This window comes from Cynocephalus volans, chromosome 15 (genome assembly GCF_027409185.1).
Source record: "Cynocephalus volans isolate mCynVol1 chromosome 15, mCynVol1.pri, whole genome shotgun sequence".
In the NCBI taxonomy this organism is placed as follows: Eukaryota; Metazoa; Chordata; class Mammalia; order Dermoptera; family Cynocephalidae; genus Cynocephalus; species Cynocephalus volans.
The window spans coordinates 60,440,730-60,457,862 of record NC_084474.1 but is presented as its reverse complement, the minus strand read 5'-3'; the positions used below and the strand labels follow the sequence as shown (position 1 = coordinate 60,457,862).

At 35.1% G+C, this 17,133-nt stretch overlaps 1 protein-coding gene across 2 annotated transcripts in view; it reads right to left on the bottom strand.

Annotated features, from left to right (window-relative positions):
* OXR1 (oxidation resistance 1) overlaps positions 1-17,133 on the bottom strand; it is a 446,972-nt gene that overhangs the window by 357,401 nt on the left and 72,438 nt on the right. For both annotated transcript variants that reach the window (XM_063079313.1, XM_063079315.1), the window contains exon 2: positions 8,048-8,208. In XM_063079313.1, the coding sequence (XP_062935383.1) occupies positions 8,048-8,070 (23 nt within the window). In that variant the 5' untranslated portion in view covers positions 8,071-8,208. The remainder of the gene's footprint in view (positions 1-8,047; positions 8,209-17,133) is intronic.

Sequence of the window (17,133 nt, the reverse complement as noted above, 5' to 3'; positions counted from 1 at the left end):
CTCCAAATGCTTAAAATCTGAATTGTGAAAAAAATATGGAGGGATATCAAGAAAATCCTCACTTCAAGAAAATTACTTTCTCTTACTCATTTCATGAGAACCCAGAAATAATAATCATAATGAGTGCTCTCACAATGCAAGCAAATTAATAGATGCCTTTTAAATCTTTTCAGTCATCATCTTTACAGTCACTTCAAATATCTAGCTAGTTTTCCACAAAAACACTAAAAGGAATATTACAGATTGAAAAAGATCATCAAAATTTCAATGAGCCTGATTCGATGCAAATTATGTATCTGAGTACAATTTTATGATATTTAAAAAAACCTCAGGGAAAATATCTAGATGAAAATGCACCCAGGGACATCAGTTAGCTTGAATTTCAATTTTGTTTGTTATAGTCATGAAAGCACTTTGTATCAGTAATCTAAAACCAAAGAGTAGTTAACCTAATCTAATTTTTTTGTCAAATCTTGGAGTCAAACCAATTTTCAGTTACAGCAGGAGTCTAGGAAGCTAGTGTGCACGAAGCTGAAAAACCATCTGGAACAATAATATCTCTTCTTCATGAAATTTATCAGTCAGAAAAGATGGTGGATATCTCATGACCTCAACTCTCCACCACAAGCTCCCAACTGAAATAGGGAGGCTCGGTGCACCTGGCTCTTTAGGAAATCATGTGTCAGTGAAGATTATTCTGACTTTGTTGCTGTTGCCGGGCTGTTCTGACTACTTAGTGCTAAAGTTGCTAAAGTCATACGCCATTTTATCTAAACAGACCTAGAGTAAAGGAAAATTTTCACTTGCATTCAACTTCGTATCTATAGTTAATAGTTTCAACCCTTTATATACTTTGACCTGAATGGCATTCAAAAGTAAGAGGATACACGTCACCCACGATACACTTGATTTTAGTGTTTATATTTTTTCCCCAATACTGGTTGTGAGTTGGTGATGGTAAATCAACTATTTCTAATGACTTATGACTAATGGAGAGTGTGGGAAGGAGTTTTTGTCGAGGTTACACATGTAGGCTTTGGCCATGAAAGTGAATGGAACTAATTAGTTCCTGTGGGATTGAACCTGCAACCTCAGACTCATTAACACCACAAAAAAGCAAACTCCTCTACACAGACCAAAACTTACCAAACAATTCCCTCCAAAGATGTCATTTATGTCTAGTTTTTAAGAACAAAAATAAAATATTCTGTTTTACTAATTATTTGATTATTCAAGGAGAAATAATTTGAGGTAGATATAAGGAGAAAAATATACAGGAGGTTTCCTATAAATGTTTCATTTCTAAAAAGCTATTTCCAAAGGCATACAGCTCAAAGCCAAAAATGGTTGAGGATTCTAAAAATGCAATGTGTTTATTTAAAGTGTCAATCCAAATCAAAATAGTATTAATCATTTTAATAATGAAGTGATTTCAATTTGAAAAGGCATACTATGAACAGAAAGACATACTGAAATTTTGCAGAATTCAGTAAATTGAATAGTCACACTTTACCTGGAATTTGGAGAACACATTTTAACTCTTCTCGAGCAATTATTGTCTCCTCTTTACTTCTCCTGGTTATTTTCTCCTAATTTATTCTTCTCCGAAACTTTACTTATGCTATCTTCTTCTCTGCTCTGCCTATACTTCTTTCCAAGCTGAACATTCACTTAACATGAGGATTCTTTGATTTTAGGCTCTCAATCCACTCTCTCTTCCCAGTACATTAATACAATAGTCATTCATTCAACATGCATTTATGATGCTGAAAAATACTCATATTATTTCACCAATTAAGCTTTTCCTATCACACAGAAGGTCTCTTCTTTTTCTCAATTAGAAATATCAGCTTTATATTTATGTCTAACCTTTCTCTTTTTTTTTTCCCTCTTCTCCAATAATAGACTCCTGACAATTCTGACTTTTTCCCCTTTACTGTAAACTGGCACTAGAAACCTCCCTTACAATCTTTACTTATCCACATTCTCCCTCCCTGACCCCGCGGGTTCTGATCCCTCCAAAAATAGAGACAATTCAAGTCTCTACTTCCCCTGCCACTGCAAATACAAACACATTAGTACAGTCCTCAAGAGCCTACAATTCAACAGTGCAAATAGGACAAGTCGTTTGCAGAATAGTGTCCATGGCAACTTTTGAGGAAAGATCCTGATTTCTCCTTTCTCCCTCCTTAGAATAAACTGCTTCTGTCCCTCCAGAGACACTAAATGTAAGTGCCAATGAATGATATGGAATAATTCATTTATTTATTAAAGCAATATTTAGATATAAATATTATAAATAAAGTGAATAATCTGAAAAGTCAAAGTTTCTACATTTTGAATTTTACATCTTTCTCAACCCTAGGATTCTAAAAAAATATTACTTTTTGGATAAAGAAAATAACACATCAATTTTCATCTCCTATTAGAGTGTTACTGAACTTGCCTACATTCATAACAGCATTTTAAACTATGAGAATAGTCAGTAAAGATCATTTAGCACTTGTAAATTTAGTACATATGTTAATAACTTACATAATTCAGGCACTGTTATATTTCCAATCTGCAGACATGTATAATAGAATATTTTGTTGACTTTTTGATACAATTCGATTAGCCAACTACAAGTAAATATTTCTTAGGCAGTTATCAGCATATTAATCGATGTTTCTGAGGAATTAAATCTGCTGAAAGGATTAACATACAGGCTGTTTCCTTTTCTAAAATAAAAAAAAGGAGATAGGTAGACAGGACTTTTTCTCAGATTTATATTATACAACAAGATAGGGCCCTGCTAAGTACTCTGAATGGCACAGTACCTTGTGACCTAGCAATATTTGAATCATTTCCCTCACAGCAGAAGTATTTATAATAGTAAAAAAGAAAATTAGAAGACTTCTGGAGGTCCAACCTAGATGAGAGAAAGAAATGACAGTACTGCTCTACAATGTCATTTACACATGACGATGTCACTCGACATCCATTAAATGGAGCAATGGCTATAGAATCTGTTCAGTTAAAACAGAAGATGGCAAAATATCATGCATGGTTTGAGTTCATTTTCTGCAAAAAAATGTGAATAGATGTACAGAATAATATACCTCAGCATTTTTAACAGTGGCTTTCTGTGAATGGTCGGATTTAGGTCATTTTTTATTTCTGCTTTATAATTTTTGGTAGTACTTGATTCTTTATAATTAGCATATTTCTTTATATTTAGGAATAAATGCAAGAGATGTATTTGCACTTATGAAAAATTACCCTTTTCTTTCCAAGCAGGAAAAGCACATGTCCACTTAGTTTCCAAAAACACTCTGGACATAACTTTTACAGCAATTACCACATTACATCAGAGTTATTTGATTACTTATCAGTCTTCTGACTAATATATGAGCTCCAATAAGAGCAGTCTTTACTTTAATCAAAACTGTTCCTTTGCTTAGCACAAGATATGGTACTTTATAATGGACTTTGACTGGCTACTTGGCTTTTTACTCTCATCCGGTGCCTTTCTCCCATACCTTGCACTAGCCGAATTATCTTCACCTCTGCCAGATGCCATACAGTTCTAAGATACTTGGGACAAAAACTGAAGTGTGTGCAGGCATCACAGTGAAAAATAATTTGAGGTCAAAAAGATATCATTTGGCAAAATCAGTTGAGCCTCAACTAGGATCTCTCTCCAAATGCTGGTCAACATATGCATACTGACACTAAAATAGTGGAAGCTGAGTGCAGTGGGGCCCGGGAGGGTAGAAAGTACTTGATTTAGCAGTGGAGGGTGTCTATGAGATGGGCGACTGAAGAGCCATTTTGGTTGCATTATGGCAAAGTAACTCCTATCTTTCCGCTCTGCTTTTGTACCATGATGAAAATCTGACAATTTCTAGACTATAACATTACAAGTGGAAGTAAGATTACATTTTGTAGTTTAGGTAGCTTGCTTCAAATAACTTTTTTTTTTTTTTTTTTTGGTATTACAACACTACATTCTAACCAACTGAGCAAAGTGACCAGCTCATACTTTATATAATTTTGTAAGTTCAATTAACTTTCTGATAGCATCAACTTTCTTACTCTTCCCACCCCAGGAACTCCAGGGCTCATCACCTGTCTTCCCACACCCCCCAAATAATATTCTCAAGTCTGATACTGTTCCCTGGTCCAGATACTCACTTCTTTCCAGAAGAAGCCCCAGAATAACTGTACTTGAGGAAATTAAGGGGAATGTTCTGGTTGGAAATGGGAACAAGACCTTGAGGCTGTATGCCCATAGCAAGAATATTGTTTTTACACAGGTAGTGTAGAGGCTACTTCCGATTGCCAAACTGTCTGCCTTCATTTGCTAACTCTACTACTTAGTGGCTGTAGCATATGGGGCATGCTATTTGATTTTCTGTGCCTTACTTTTCCCATTTATGAAAATGCAAATAATAATACTACATTCCCAATAAGGCTGTTGTGAGGGTTATGTGGGTTAATATTTGCAAAGTGCTTAAAAAAGTGGTACATGGTAAATGCCATGTGAATGCTCACTCAGTAATATTTACTTAGCTTGCATGTGACAAAAAATATGTGTTTTTAAATGTGTATATATATATATACATATACACATATATATATAAATGTTATAAAAATATAAAATATAAAAAAGGGAGGATTAATGATTATGGCCAAGGGAAGCCCTTAAAGCCCTTTGAAGTACCTTTTGATATCACATCATTTCCTTCTTTTTGCTGTAGATATGGGGCCCTTTTTTGCTATTTTGTGCCTTCTCTTGGTTCCCATTAATTATCTCTGCTACCAGAAAAAATACCTCAGATCATAGCCTGGAATCTGTCACCTGTCTATGGATGTCTGCAATGAATTCTGCACATCTCTTTGTTTCTATCTCAACCACTATCAACACAATCATTGCCTCCCTCTGATAATTATTTACTAAACAAGAGGATGCATGAAACACCTGTTTATGTCTCTGTGTGACTCTTACAATCATTTCCTACTACTCTTCTTTTCTGATCGAGACTGCAGTTTCCTAGAAACTTGGAAGTATCCTAGATTTTTTTTTTTTTTGAGATTCTGAATAAAAGGGCCAAGTTATTTTATATATTTTTTTCAAGTGTCATACACAAAACTATTAGAGCAAGAAAGTTTTTTTTTTTTCTTTGAATATGTAAGAAGGTAAGCTTCTTATACTGGGTATTTAAAAGCTGGAAGCATAGCTTGGGTAGTTGTAAACATGAATGTAAGTATCCTAGCCTATATTTCTATAGGCTGCCTATGAGGATCACAACAGGCACCCTGTCCACCCCACATTAAGCCTCAGAGTTAAATTTATAAATCAACAAACAGACATGATCAGATATATACAACAGCACAGTAAGCAGACCAAACTGTTCACAGACTGAAGAAAGTTTTGAATACAGGTCAATGCTAACAGTAGCAGGAAAGCCACGCAGAGGGGAGTCGGGCAGAAGAGGAACTGAGAAGAATCATAGAGACAGACACTGACAGTGTTATTCCAATTCCTAGCTGTGAAAAAGCTGCCCTTTGAGGCAGACATTGGTGCCTGGCAGATACATCCCTTATTGACAGGTATATCCTACCAGGTGTACCCTAGCCTGATTCCTATGAATGCTGGAAGCATACAGCTCTCCTTTTTATGATTATGTGACCACCAGACAAACTTCTGATTTAGATTGCCATAACAGTTAGAGTTTAGTTTACCACAACAATTAGAGAATGCACTAGTCAGGCCAAACCAAGCGTCCTGTGCACTTAAAAGTTACATGACTTATTTTGAATTAATAATCTGACAACCAAGTTTATTTTCCAATATAAGTCAGTATTTTCATGTCTTAGTGTCTGGATTTCAAAACAGAGAGCTGGATTCGGACTATAATAATTCCACTAAATTAATGTAACTGTGAAAAATTCCCATAGAAAATTGATGAGTTACTATGCATCCATATTCAAATATTTATGACAATGATCCCCAAAATATAGATTAGAACATGTTAGCAAACATAGAAAAATTACAAAGGCTAATGTGAAAAAAGAAAGTTAATGATTTCTAAACTAGATGTAGGTGACACAAATCAGTGACTTGATTTTGCATATCTTAGGTTAACTTTCTTTTCTCTCTCCCTCCTTGACAGTATTTGAGCAGCTCAAATGCTAAGAGGGAGACTGGAGACACCCACACAGCTGTATGGTGGCGTGACTCTGGTAAAACAAATTAAGATGGAAATCTAATGTGGAACACCGGTTATAACTAGAATCAAGAACACTGTTGAATGAAAATATCCATGAATCATTTCTATAAAATTTGAGCCTATGATATGGAAAGAATCCTTACAAATTTCAGATATATAATTTCTATAAGATACCCTCACAAGTTAAAATTTTCTTTTAGAATAATAACGTTTATTTACCACTGCATTACCTGCTTTGCATTTTTCACTTATTTCCACAGCACACACTTACAGAATATCTACTAATTCTAGGTGCTGTGCTGGACAATTGCGCTGGAACTGCAACACACAACCTCTCTCTTTGTGGAATTCACTGTATTTGGATGGCCCTTAATCAAATCATCACATCACAACAAAGCAGTTCTTAACAGCGGTGTACACTGAGGACAGGTCCCAGTGTTAGCCCTGTCCTGACTCTGTGAACCAGGCCATACTGCACTCTGTCTTGAAATATGATGATCGTATCTGTTTTAATCTCCTTGTCCTCAACCTCCTTCCCTTCTTTTCCCTTCCTCTCTCCTCCTCCTCCTCCACCTTTGGGACACTACCCGCTTTTTTAGAATTCATCTTCCACACACATTTGTCAGGGGTATAATTCCTTTAAATAAATGTGTCAATGTCTCCCAGGGGTTTGAAAAAGTTCATAAGTTCCATGGAAATTCCTTTTTTAAAAATTGTAATGATAATTTTATTTTAATAATAATATTAAAAGAAAATATTGTGAAGTAATAATTCACAATTTAAATACTTTTTCATTTTTTACAGAATATATTTTAGCTTCTTTAATTCATTTTTTCTTTTTGAACTGAAATCCTCAGCACTCAGGCAAAGGATCCAATGATATATTCTAGAGAGTGCACAAAAATTAGGTCCTTCAGGAACACTACTCTAAATCTAAAGAAATAGTCATACTCTTTGCCCTAAATAAGTTGCTTACTTAACTAAAAATAAATTAATGGAGCTAAGTTGAATCAGGAAAGGACTCTTTAATCTGATGCTATCTATATTTCCAGCACAAATTGAAGAGCAAGGATGAAATGGGCTCTTAATGAAATGGAAAAGATTATCAGATTTTCCTTACATTTATGTATTGAATTTGTATAAATAGCACTTATTCATCTCTTTACATAAAAAAACTAAAGTTTAGTAAAATGGTTTCAAATTCATCCCTGCTAGTATTGTTCTTCATTGCCATAGGAAAGCTAAGTATTCACCAGAAAAATATCTTTTTAGTTTTTTAAAATCACAAACAAATTTTAAACAGGAACTGCAAGGCAAAGATTATTTGGAATGCCAGCTATTTAGACATATACATCTAAAAAATAAATTTTCTCTTCTATATGTGAGTTCTATTCAATTTAATTTGGATACATTTGTTGAAAAATGAAGTCTGAAGAAGTACGGATGTGCAAAAATCTGTCTCACTCTTATAGCCACTCCTATAGTTTGTTAGTCCCGTATCTGGGAATATAGCAGTAGCAGGAAACATTGAAAGGATATTTTATTTCTACTCTTCTCTCCCCTAGCATGTGCTGAAAAGAAAGGTATTGGATGTCACTGGGATGCAGTGTGAGGCTTGAACACTTTCCAGAGTCCCCAGATATCACAGCACTGAAGGTGTCAAACTTTTAATTCTAGGTTGCTTACCTCACCCTAACACAGGACCACAATACCTGGAAAACAGATTTTTAAAGTTCTCTCTCTGGCCAAGTTCTGACAGTACAACTCTGTCACAAAATAATACTCATGACATACAGTTATTTGCATTTAAGGGTAGAAAGTAATTTACTCACCAAGATAGATTAGATACAGACATTGCAGCAATCTGTGGAGGAGTCTTCTCTTGATTTCAGAACAGGGAATCAGTACGTCAAGTAGAAAAGACCACTAGGAATTCTTCCTCTGCAACCAGAATGATGTACAAACCACTTAGTTACTCACAGTTTGGGAGGACCTATAAAGAAAAGAAATATAGTGATACCTCTAGTATGTGGACCATATGTCTTGTCACATATTTATTTCATCCAGGTCAATAGTTTTGTCACGGTATAAGACACACAAAAGAAAATATGATTTTTTCTTAAAATATAAGACATGTCATAAACCAAAGATAAAATTAAACCAACCATATGATGAGCCAAATGCTTTACCTTTAAAACCAGCTGAATGGTTAATAAAATGTTCATTCCCTGAAGTGGGAAATAACAGAATGTGTTTTTAGAGGCATCAAATTTTTTCATCATAAGGTTATGCTCTCTAAATAAGTTTTATATACCTGTGATAAAAGAATCAGAACAAAGATCCTGATTGTCCCATAGCAGATATTATAAAAAAAAAAAAATCCTTGGCGCAAGTTATGATCATGTCCAAGATATTAACAAAAAATTATTCACTGAGATATAAGTGGTAATAAAAAGTCTCTCAACAAAGAAAAACCCAGGACTAGATGGCTTTACTGCCAAATTCTACCAAACATTTAAAGAAGAACTAATACCAATTCTTCTCAAACTCTTCCAAAAACTGAAGAGGAAGGAATACTTCCAAACTCATTCTATGAGGCCAACGTTAATCTTATACCAATAAAAGACACAACAAAAAGAAAAAGATACAATAGAAAAAGAAAACTATAGACCAATATCCCTAATGAACATGATTCCTCAACAAAATACTAGCAAACAGAATCCAACAACACAATCAACACACAAAAATCAATAGCCTTCCCACATACCAATAATGTTATAGTCAAAGAAGAAATCAAGAAAGTAATCCCATTCACAAGAGCTACTAAAAAAAATGAAATACCTAGGAGTAAATTTAATGAAGAATGTGAAAGATCTCTGCAATGAAAACTATAAAAGACTGGTGAAAAAATATTGAAGAGGACACAAATAAATGAAAGATATCCTCTGCTCATAGGTCAGAAGAATTAACATCATCAAAATGTCCATATTAGACAAAATAATCTACATATTCAACACAATCTCTATCAAAAGACCAATGATATTCTTCACAGAAATAAAAAAAGATCTTAAAATTTGTATGGAACCACAAAAGACCCCATGTACCTAAAGCCATCATGAACAAAAAGAACAAAGTTGGAGGCATCACACTTCCTGACTTCAAAATATACTATAAAGCTATAGTAACCCAAACAGCATAGTACTGGCATATAAATAGACAAACAGACCAATGGAAAAGAATAGAGACATGAAATCCAGAAATAAACCCATGCACGTATAGCCAACTGATTTTTGGCAATCGTGTCAAGAATATACAGTGGGGAAAGGACAGCCTCTTCAGCAAATGGTGCTGGGAAAACTGCATATCCACTTGCAGAACTTTGAAACTAAGGCTCTATCTCTCACCACACACAAAAATCAACTCAAAATGGATTAAACACCTAAATTTAATACCTGAAAGTATAAAACTACTGGGAGAAAACAGAGGAAATACCATACAAAATGGAAGTGAGCCATGTTTTTTTGAATGAGACTACAAAGGCACAGGCAACTAAAGCAAAAAAACACACAAATGGGACTACATCAAACTGAAAAGCTTCTGCACAGCAAGGGACACTATCAGCAAAATGAAGAAACAACTAACAGAATGAGAAAAAGCATTTGCAAACTACACATCAGACAAGGGACTAATGTCCAGAATAAATTAGGAACTCAAACAATTCATCAGCAGAAAACAAATAACTCAATTAAAAAATGGGTAAAGGACCTGAATAGACATTCTCAAAAGAAGACATACAAATGGCCAACAAGCACATGAAAAAATACTCAATATCATTAATCGTCAGGGAAATGCATATTAAAACCACAATGCAATATCATCTCATCCCAGTTAGAATGGCTATTAACAAAGCAGAAATGCTGGTGAGAATGCAGAGAAGGTAGCCATCCTACATTGTTGGTGGAATGTAAATTGGTACAGCCACTGTGGGAAACAGTATGGAAGTTCCTCAGAGAACTATGAATAGATCTGCCTTACGACCTAGCTATCCCACTATTGGGTATATACCTAAAGGATATGAAATCAATATATCAAAAAGACACCTGCAGTCCATGTTCACAGCAATGTTATTCACAATAGCCAAGAGATGAAATCAACCGAAATGAATGGATTAAAAAACTGTGATATATATACCCACAATGGAATATTATTCAGCTATAAAAAATAATATCCTATCAATTGCAGCAACATGGATGGAAATGGAAACCATCATGTTAAGTGAAGTAAATCTGGCACAGAAAGACAAATACCATATGTGTCTCACACGTACGTGGAATTTTCTTTTTTAAAAAGTGATTCTCATAGAAGCAGAGAGCAAAATAATGGTTATTGGAGGCCAGGAAGGGAGAAGAGGGTGGGGGGAGAAGAAGTGGTGGACTAATGGGTAGAAAACTATGATATAAGTGAATTACTGTGCAGTATATGCATGTATTGAAGCAACACACTGTACTCACAAAAATAAATATAAATAGAATTGAAAAACTTTTTTTAAACTTAAAAAAAGTTTTAATGGAGATAAGTATAAAAAAAATTCACTACTACATCTGAGTGAGTTACAATTTATATTAAGTAACATGGCAAGGGTAATCCAGTGTGTAATTAGATAATAAACATCTCCACACACTTTTTTTGAGCATCTCCTGTGTACAGGGTTCTATGATTCTGAACCAAAAGTTTTTTGGGGCACAATTAATTTCACAGTACTATATTAGCACTTTAATTACTTCAAGTCATTAATACAGTGTTGTCCAATTAAATAAGCATTTATTGAGCATATATTACATGTACTTGAGCTATACTAGTTAAAACTCAGGGATAAGGATGAATGACACATAAATAAGATATTGTCCCTGCCCTCAAAGAATGTTTTATATAAAAAAAAGAAAATTATAATAAAATAGGATAAGTATTCTAATAAAGGTATACACAGGGTACATGAAAGCACAGAAGAGGGTTTCCACCCCAGTCTTACGGATTTGGGAAGGATTTCTAATGAAGATATGCTCAAAATTACTACCATTAGGCTTGGCTACAAGTATTTTAAAAATCAAAAATCAAAGTGGCTTAGAAAAAACAGTTTATTTTTTTCTCATATAAATAAATCTCAAGCTATGAAGTCCAAGGGGAATAAGGTAAGTACATGGAAACCGAGGACAGAGGTTCTTTCTCTTTTGTCGTTCCACAATTCTCAACATGTTGCTCCCCTTCACAGTCCAAGAGGTTGCTGAGCTCCAGTGAATGGGTCTGCATTCCAAAAATTTACACTTGATATTTCTGCTTGTATTTATTTTATTGTCCAGAGCTTGACTTGACTTGGTCACTCTTACTCTAAGGAAGACTGGAAAATGTGACCATTATTCTAGGCATCTGTGTGTCCAACTACAGACCAAGGAGTCTATCAATAAAGAAGAAGGGGAAAGTGGATACTGGAAGAAAACTAGCAGCATGGCTATGCCACCATGTTTGACACTAGGCGACCTTGACCCCCAATGTTTTATGATTTTGTACCTACTGCAAAGTGGCAAACATGGGGCAGAGCGGAGGTGGAATCAGTTCATTGTTTGTTGATAACTGTACATATTTGACTTATAATTTTAAATATCAATCTTTAGCTTTCTGAAATCATTCATAGGTCAACAAAATATTTATTGTGCCCTACTATTTACCAGGCTCTCACTAAGTACTAAGGATACAAAGATTAATAAAATACAGTATTTATACATAAGGAACTCACTGTCCAACATAGAGGGCATCATGTAAAAAATGAAACACACTATGAAAATTGTTGCGTATGTACAAAAGCATATGCATGGCTATAGAGGAATAGAAAAAAAAAAAAAACCCACATAATTCTAATGGATTCTAATTTCAATAGACCTGACTACCAGAATGATTTTGGCCTGCCAGTGGAGTGAGCAGCTATGAAAGTCCAAATCCTAAACCATCTGCTAATACTCCAAAAGAGGCTTTCAATTCTATCCTGTCCTTTGTTAATTGTTAAAGCATATAAACTTACATTAAGGACATCAAAACTCCAAATTTTTCCACCAAAACACTTAACTTCAAGCTTTCACAATCTGTATTTCATGATTCTTACCAAAGGTTCAGTTACCAAAAAAAAAAAAATATGTGTGGAATATTGTCTGATGCAATTCATTCTTCTTATATAAACATACTTCTATCTTTCGAGAGCTGTGTATCTGGATATTATTTTAATAAGTAATCAAATTGTTTTTACTGAATTACACTTTGGAGTTATGCCAAGTTTGAATTAAGAAACATCATTTAAATAATAAATAAACAAGCAAAAACCACACCAGTGAAATCAGCTCTTACGTTTAGTGGATTATTGACCAAGACAAAAATATTGCCTTATGAGCACTCAAAAAAAATGTCATGTTAGGTTTCAACACCAGAAAAGCTATTTTTCTAAATTTCTGGTTTGCTTTTATCCTAGGGGCATTGTTGCAACTTATTACAGTACTTTCCTTGCTTCAACTTTTAGGGAGCTCTGAAACGAATTTGTGACATTTCTTTAAGAACTATCCAAGAACTCTGCGAACCTCTTTTTCTCCTTTTCTTTCAACTTTAATTTTTAATCCATTGTTTTTGATAAAGTCACGCACATATTACAGACATAGGCACACATATATATATGTATATACACTATGCAAATACATATAGAATCCTTTCCAAGTCCTTTTTGAAATGAGAAAGTCCTTTTTAAAATTAAAGACCACAATTCCAGGTTTGTTTGCTTCTGCAGAATGTAGAAATAACACTTAAAGAAACTGGACCCCAGGATCTTATACTAAACCATAGGAATTTGTTGTTCTTGTAGATCAAAAATGGTCAAATATTGTCAATGTACAGTCAAGAGCCACATAATGACATTTTGGTCAATGATGGACCACATATACAATGGTGGTCCCATAATATTATAGCGGAGCTGAAAAATTCCTAATGTAAGTACACTTTGATGTTTGCACAATGACAATATCATCTAACTGCACTTCTCAGAACATATACTTACTGATAAGTGACACATGACTATATATGTTACAACTTAATATCAGTGAAGAGTTGGCCAAGATAGCCTTAACATTTTACTCAGCTTCACTAAACTTTAGACAGGTTCTTTTCCTCACTATAGGCTCCCGACTTTCCTTTTCTTAGGGAATTTACAGCAGGAAACTTGCAAGTGTAAATTATTTCTCTGCCTCTTTGAGATGTAAATCTTCTCTCAGCCTCTTGTCAGTTTCATAACCCAAGAATACCTTTCTCAAGGACCTGAGAACCACCTAGTTAAAATGTAACCAAAAGATAGCACCTTCATCTTCCAGTCTCTGGGAGTGTAGAAACCTAACTACAATAAGCACCAATTAGGAAATACAGATGGCCTAAACACATTGACCAACTTCATCCCCTCCAATGTTCTTAGCTCACCCTAGAGCTTAAAACCTCTTCTGCCTTTTGTTTTAACAGAGTTGAGTTCAGTCTCTCCTCTGTTGCAATTGTATTGAATAAAGTCTTCCTTGCCTGTTTTACTCTGTCTAGTGTAATTTTTCTTGGACCAGGGTATTGTTTTTAGTCCTTAAAGTTTAGGATGATTTCCTAAGATGCTAGAAATAATTTTTAAAAGTGCATTTATTTTCTCAATCTCTTTTGCCTGCAATAACTACTGACTTGGAATTTTATAAGCATTTATTATGTGTAGATTTGTAAAATAAATATTAGAGAATTGCACTGTTTTCTGATTTTAAACCTACGCATTTATAAGAAGTAAATATTCAAACACACACAAAAAAACCCAGTCTTGTTATTACAATAATTGCTCTATCATTCATTTTGGTATTATATCATCCTCGATTTTCATTTATAACCTTTAACTATCTCATTTATTTCTTCAAGGATAGGCACAATGTATCATGCACTCACCAGGCACTCCATAAAAGTTTACTGAGTGGAACACAAAAATGCCTGCTACATTACATTTTTATGTGATATTTTTCAAAAGCCTCAGTTATTTCTTTAAAAAGGCCTTGTTATTTCTTTAAATGACATTTAAATGATTCATTGTTTATCAATGCAATCTTTCTTGAGAAAACATCTTTAGGATCTTTAGGAAAGTTCAAATTTTCTGTTCATTTTGATGATTCACAATCTTTATACAAACCTCTGAAATCACTCTCCACACTTAAGTATGAACTCATAGCTTTCAGCCAAAATTCTAACATTACTAAAAGCCACCATCTGCCCCTTTGTCACAAGAGAAAGATAGCATATCTTCATGTTAGAGAAAAATTTCAAAATATATGGAGTGATCTGACATCCCCCCAAATGCCCAGCCAGGACTGTAAGCTATAAGCACAGGCACAGTTGTTCTTTTTAGGTCACTCTTTTAGAGTAATGTTAAGGAAAACAGTATGTGAATTTAATAAAAGATCCTCCTTCCCCATTTAACACATTTATGAAAAACGTAAATATCCCTTGAACACAACAATGGATTACTGGATGACACTTTACCAAAATAATTATTTTAAACATTTTATTCATAAATAAGATTTTAGACTTCAAATACAGGTAGAAGGAATACCTATATTCCAATAAGTTTATGTAGTTGTGATTGCTTTGCCACTTAGTAATAAAATGCACAAAAGGTCTTTTGTAAAGTGATTTTATTTAAGCAAAAGAAACGTTTTCATAACCAAGTCCCATGAATACATAGATGTTTTTGTATCATTAAAATCTTAAAATTTCATGAATATCAGTTTAAGTAAACTGCTACATAATAAATATAGGTTTTACATACCTCACATTTAAGAGAGTAAACCTATAGGTTACTTGAAAGAAGAATCAAAATGATTAAAGGTTTTGAACATAATAAGCACCATAAGCACTAAAAGTACATAGTGAATTACTTTGCTTTACCTATGGAAAAGAAAATTTGGATCTCCAAGGGGATACTAAACATTACAGCATAATTTCAAACCTTTGGATTTTGTTTTAAGTGATGTACTGAACAGGTGATGAGGTATACGTTTACTCATGCTATACTCAGGGCACAAGAGATAAATTGAAGAATAAAACGCATTAGGTATGGAAAGAACACTTTTATGCCAAAGATTCAAAACAAATGTTAGCAAAACAAATTACCAAGAAATATTAGAATTTTTTACATTTTACAGGGTGGATTCCTCTTTATTATCACATCAAATCAAAGGCTTATTCCTTCCTTTCTGGTTCCCCTATAAACTAACCCTATCAACACTTCCGAACCTAGACTCCCTACTCTGCTTGAGCTTGCTTACAAGGCTCATTCCTGAGCCTTGACTACACTACAAAGTTCTGATTCTTCTCTGTGTCCTCAAGTATTCCTTCCTCTCTAATTTCACTTATCCAAACTCTTCAGAGATCAATACAAAGTCCACAGATTCTGTGATTTCTTGCATCTTAGCTTCACGCTTCTCTGATCTCCTCTCTTTCTGAACTAACCTACATCCAGTTTAGCACTTAAAATATATTGAGCATTAAAATGGGTACTGAATTTTTCATGTGTATTATTTTTACTTTCCTAAATAAACTAAGTTTGCGAAAGTCAGAAATTGTGACTTTTATATTTAAACTCCAGAGCATCTAGATAAGTACCAAGAACTCCAAGGTGTTAATAAACTAAGGGACAGTCAGGGAGCAGTTCTGCCTGCCCAAGGACTCAGAGAGACACATGCCTGCCTGTGCTTCCACAGGGAGGCCAGCCAGATGACTTAGGTCCCACAACAAATCCTAAAGCAGCCCTGAAAAGTAGTTCCAGTACCTTTAAGCTGCAGCTTGAGACAAGTCCTGCCCACAAAAGAACCTGGAGGGAGACAAACCCATCAGTGCCCCTGCAGACTGACATGCTGACTTCGGTTCCACTGTGGATCTTGGACCAGCCCTGTAATTTGGCTTCAGCCCCTCTCAGCTGCAGTCTGAGAGTAGGCCCGCCTGCTCAGGGACCTGCTGGGAGACATACCCATCCATGACTCCAGAGACAGGCCTGAAGACCTTGGTCTCACCTGGAGACCATGAAGCAGCCCTGGGACTAGTTCCTCTCAGCTCCAACTCCTCTCAGTCCCAGATCAGAGCAGTACAACCTGCTCAGGGACCCACCTAGGGACTCAGAAGAAGCTTACCCAGGGACCTGGAGGAATCTACACTCATCCACACATCTAGTAACAGACCCACCATCTGCAGACCCTGAAGCAGATCTTCATTCCAGGGCCTTCTCTATGGACCAAATTCCGGAAGACAGCCCAGTCTACTCTAAAATCAGACAGGATCCATTCCAGCCAAAGCCCCTGGTAACAGGCCTGCCAAACTTCGGACCCTAGTGCGGACCCAGCAGCAGCCATATGGCCCAGCTCCAACCCCCTTTGACAGCGACCCTGGAGGTAATCCTATCAGCTGGGGACCCTAACATGAGAAGGGAGAATGAGAGAAAATATTTTCCAACTATATATCTGAAAAGGGGTTAGTATTTGAAATATATAAGGAACTCAAACAACTCATTAGCAAGAAGACAAATAACCATATTAAAAATGAGCAAAAGACCTGAATAATGATTTCCAAAAGAAGACATACAAATGGCCAACAGGTATATGAAAAAATGTTCAACATCACTAATCAACAGAGAAATGCAAATTAAAGCCACAATGAGCTATCACCCCACACCTGTTAGGATGACGATTATCAAAAAGACAAGAGATAAGTGTTGGCAAGGATTTGGAGAAAATGAAACCCTTGCACACTGTTGGTGGGAACATAAATCAGTACAGCCATTATGAAAAACAGCATGGAGGTTCCTCAGAAAATTAAAAATAGA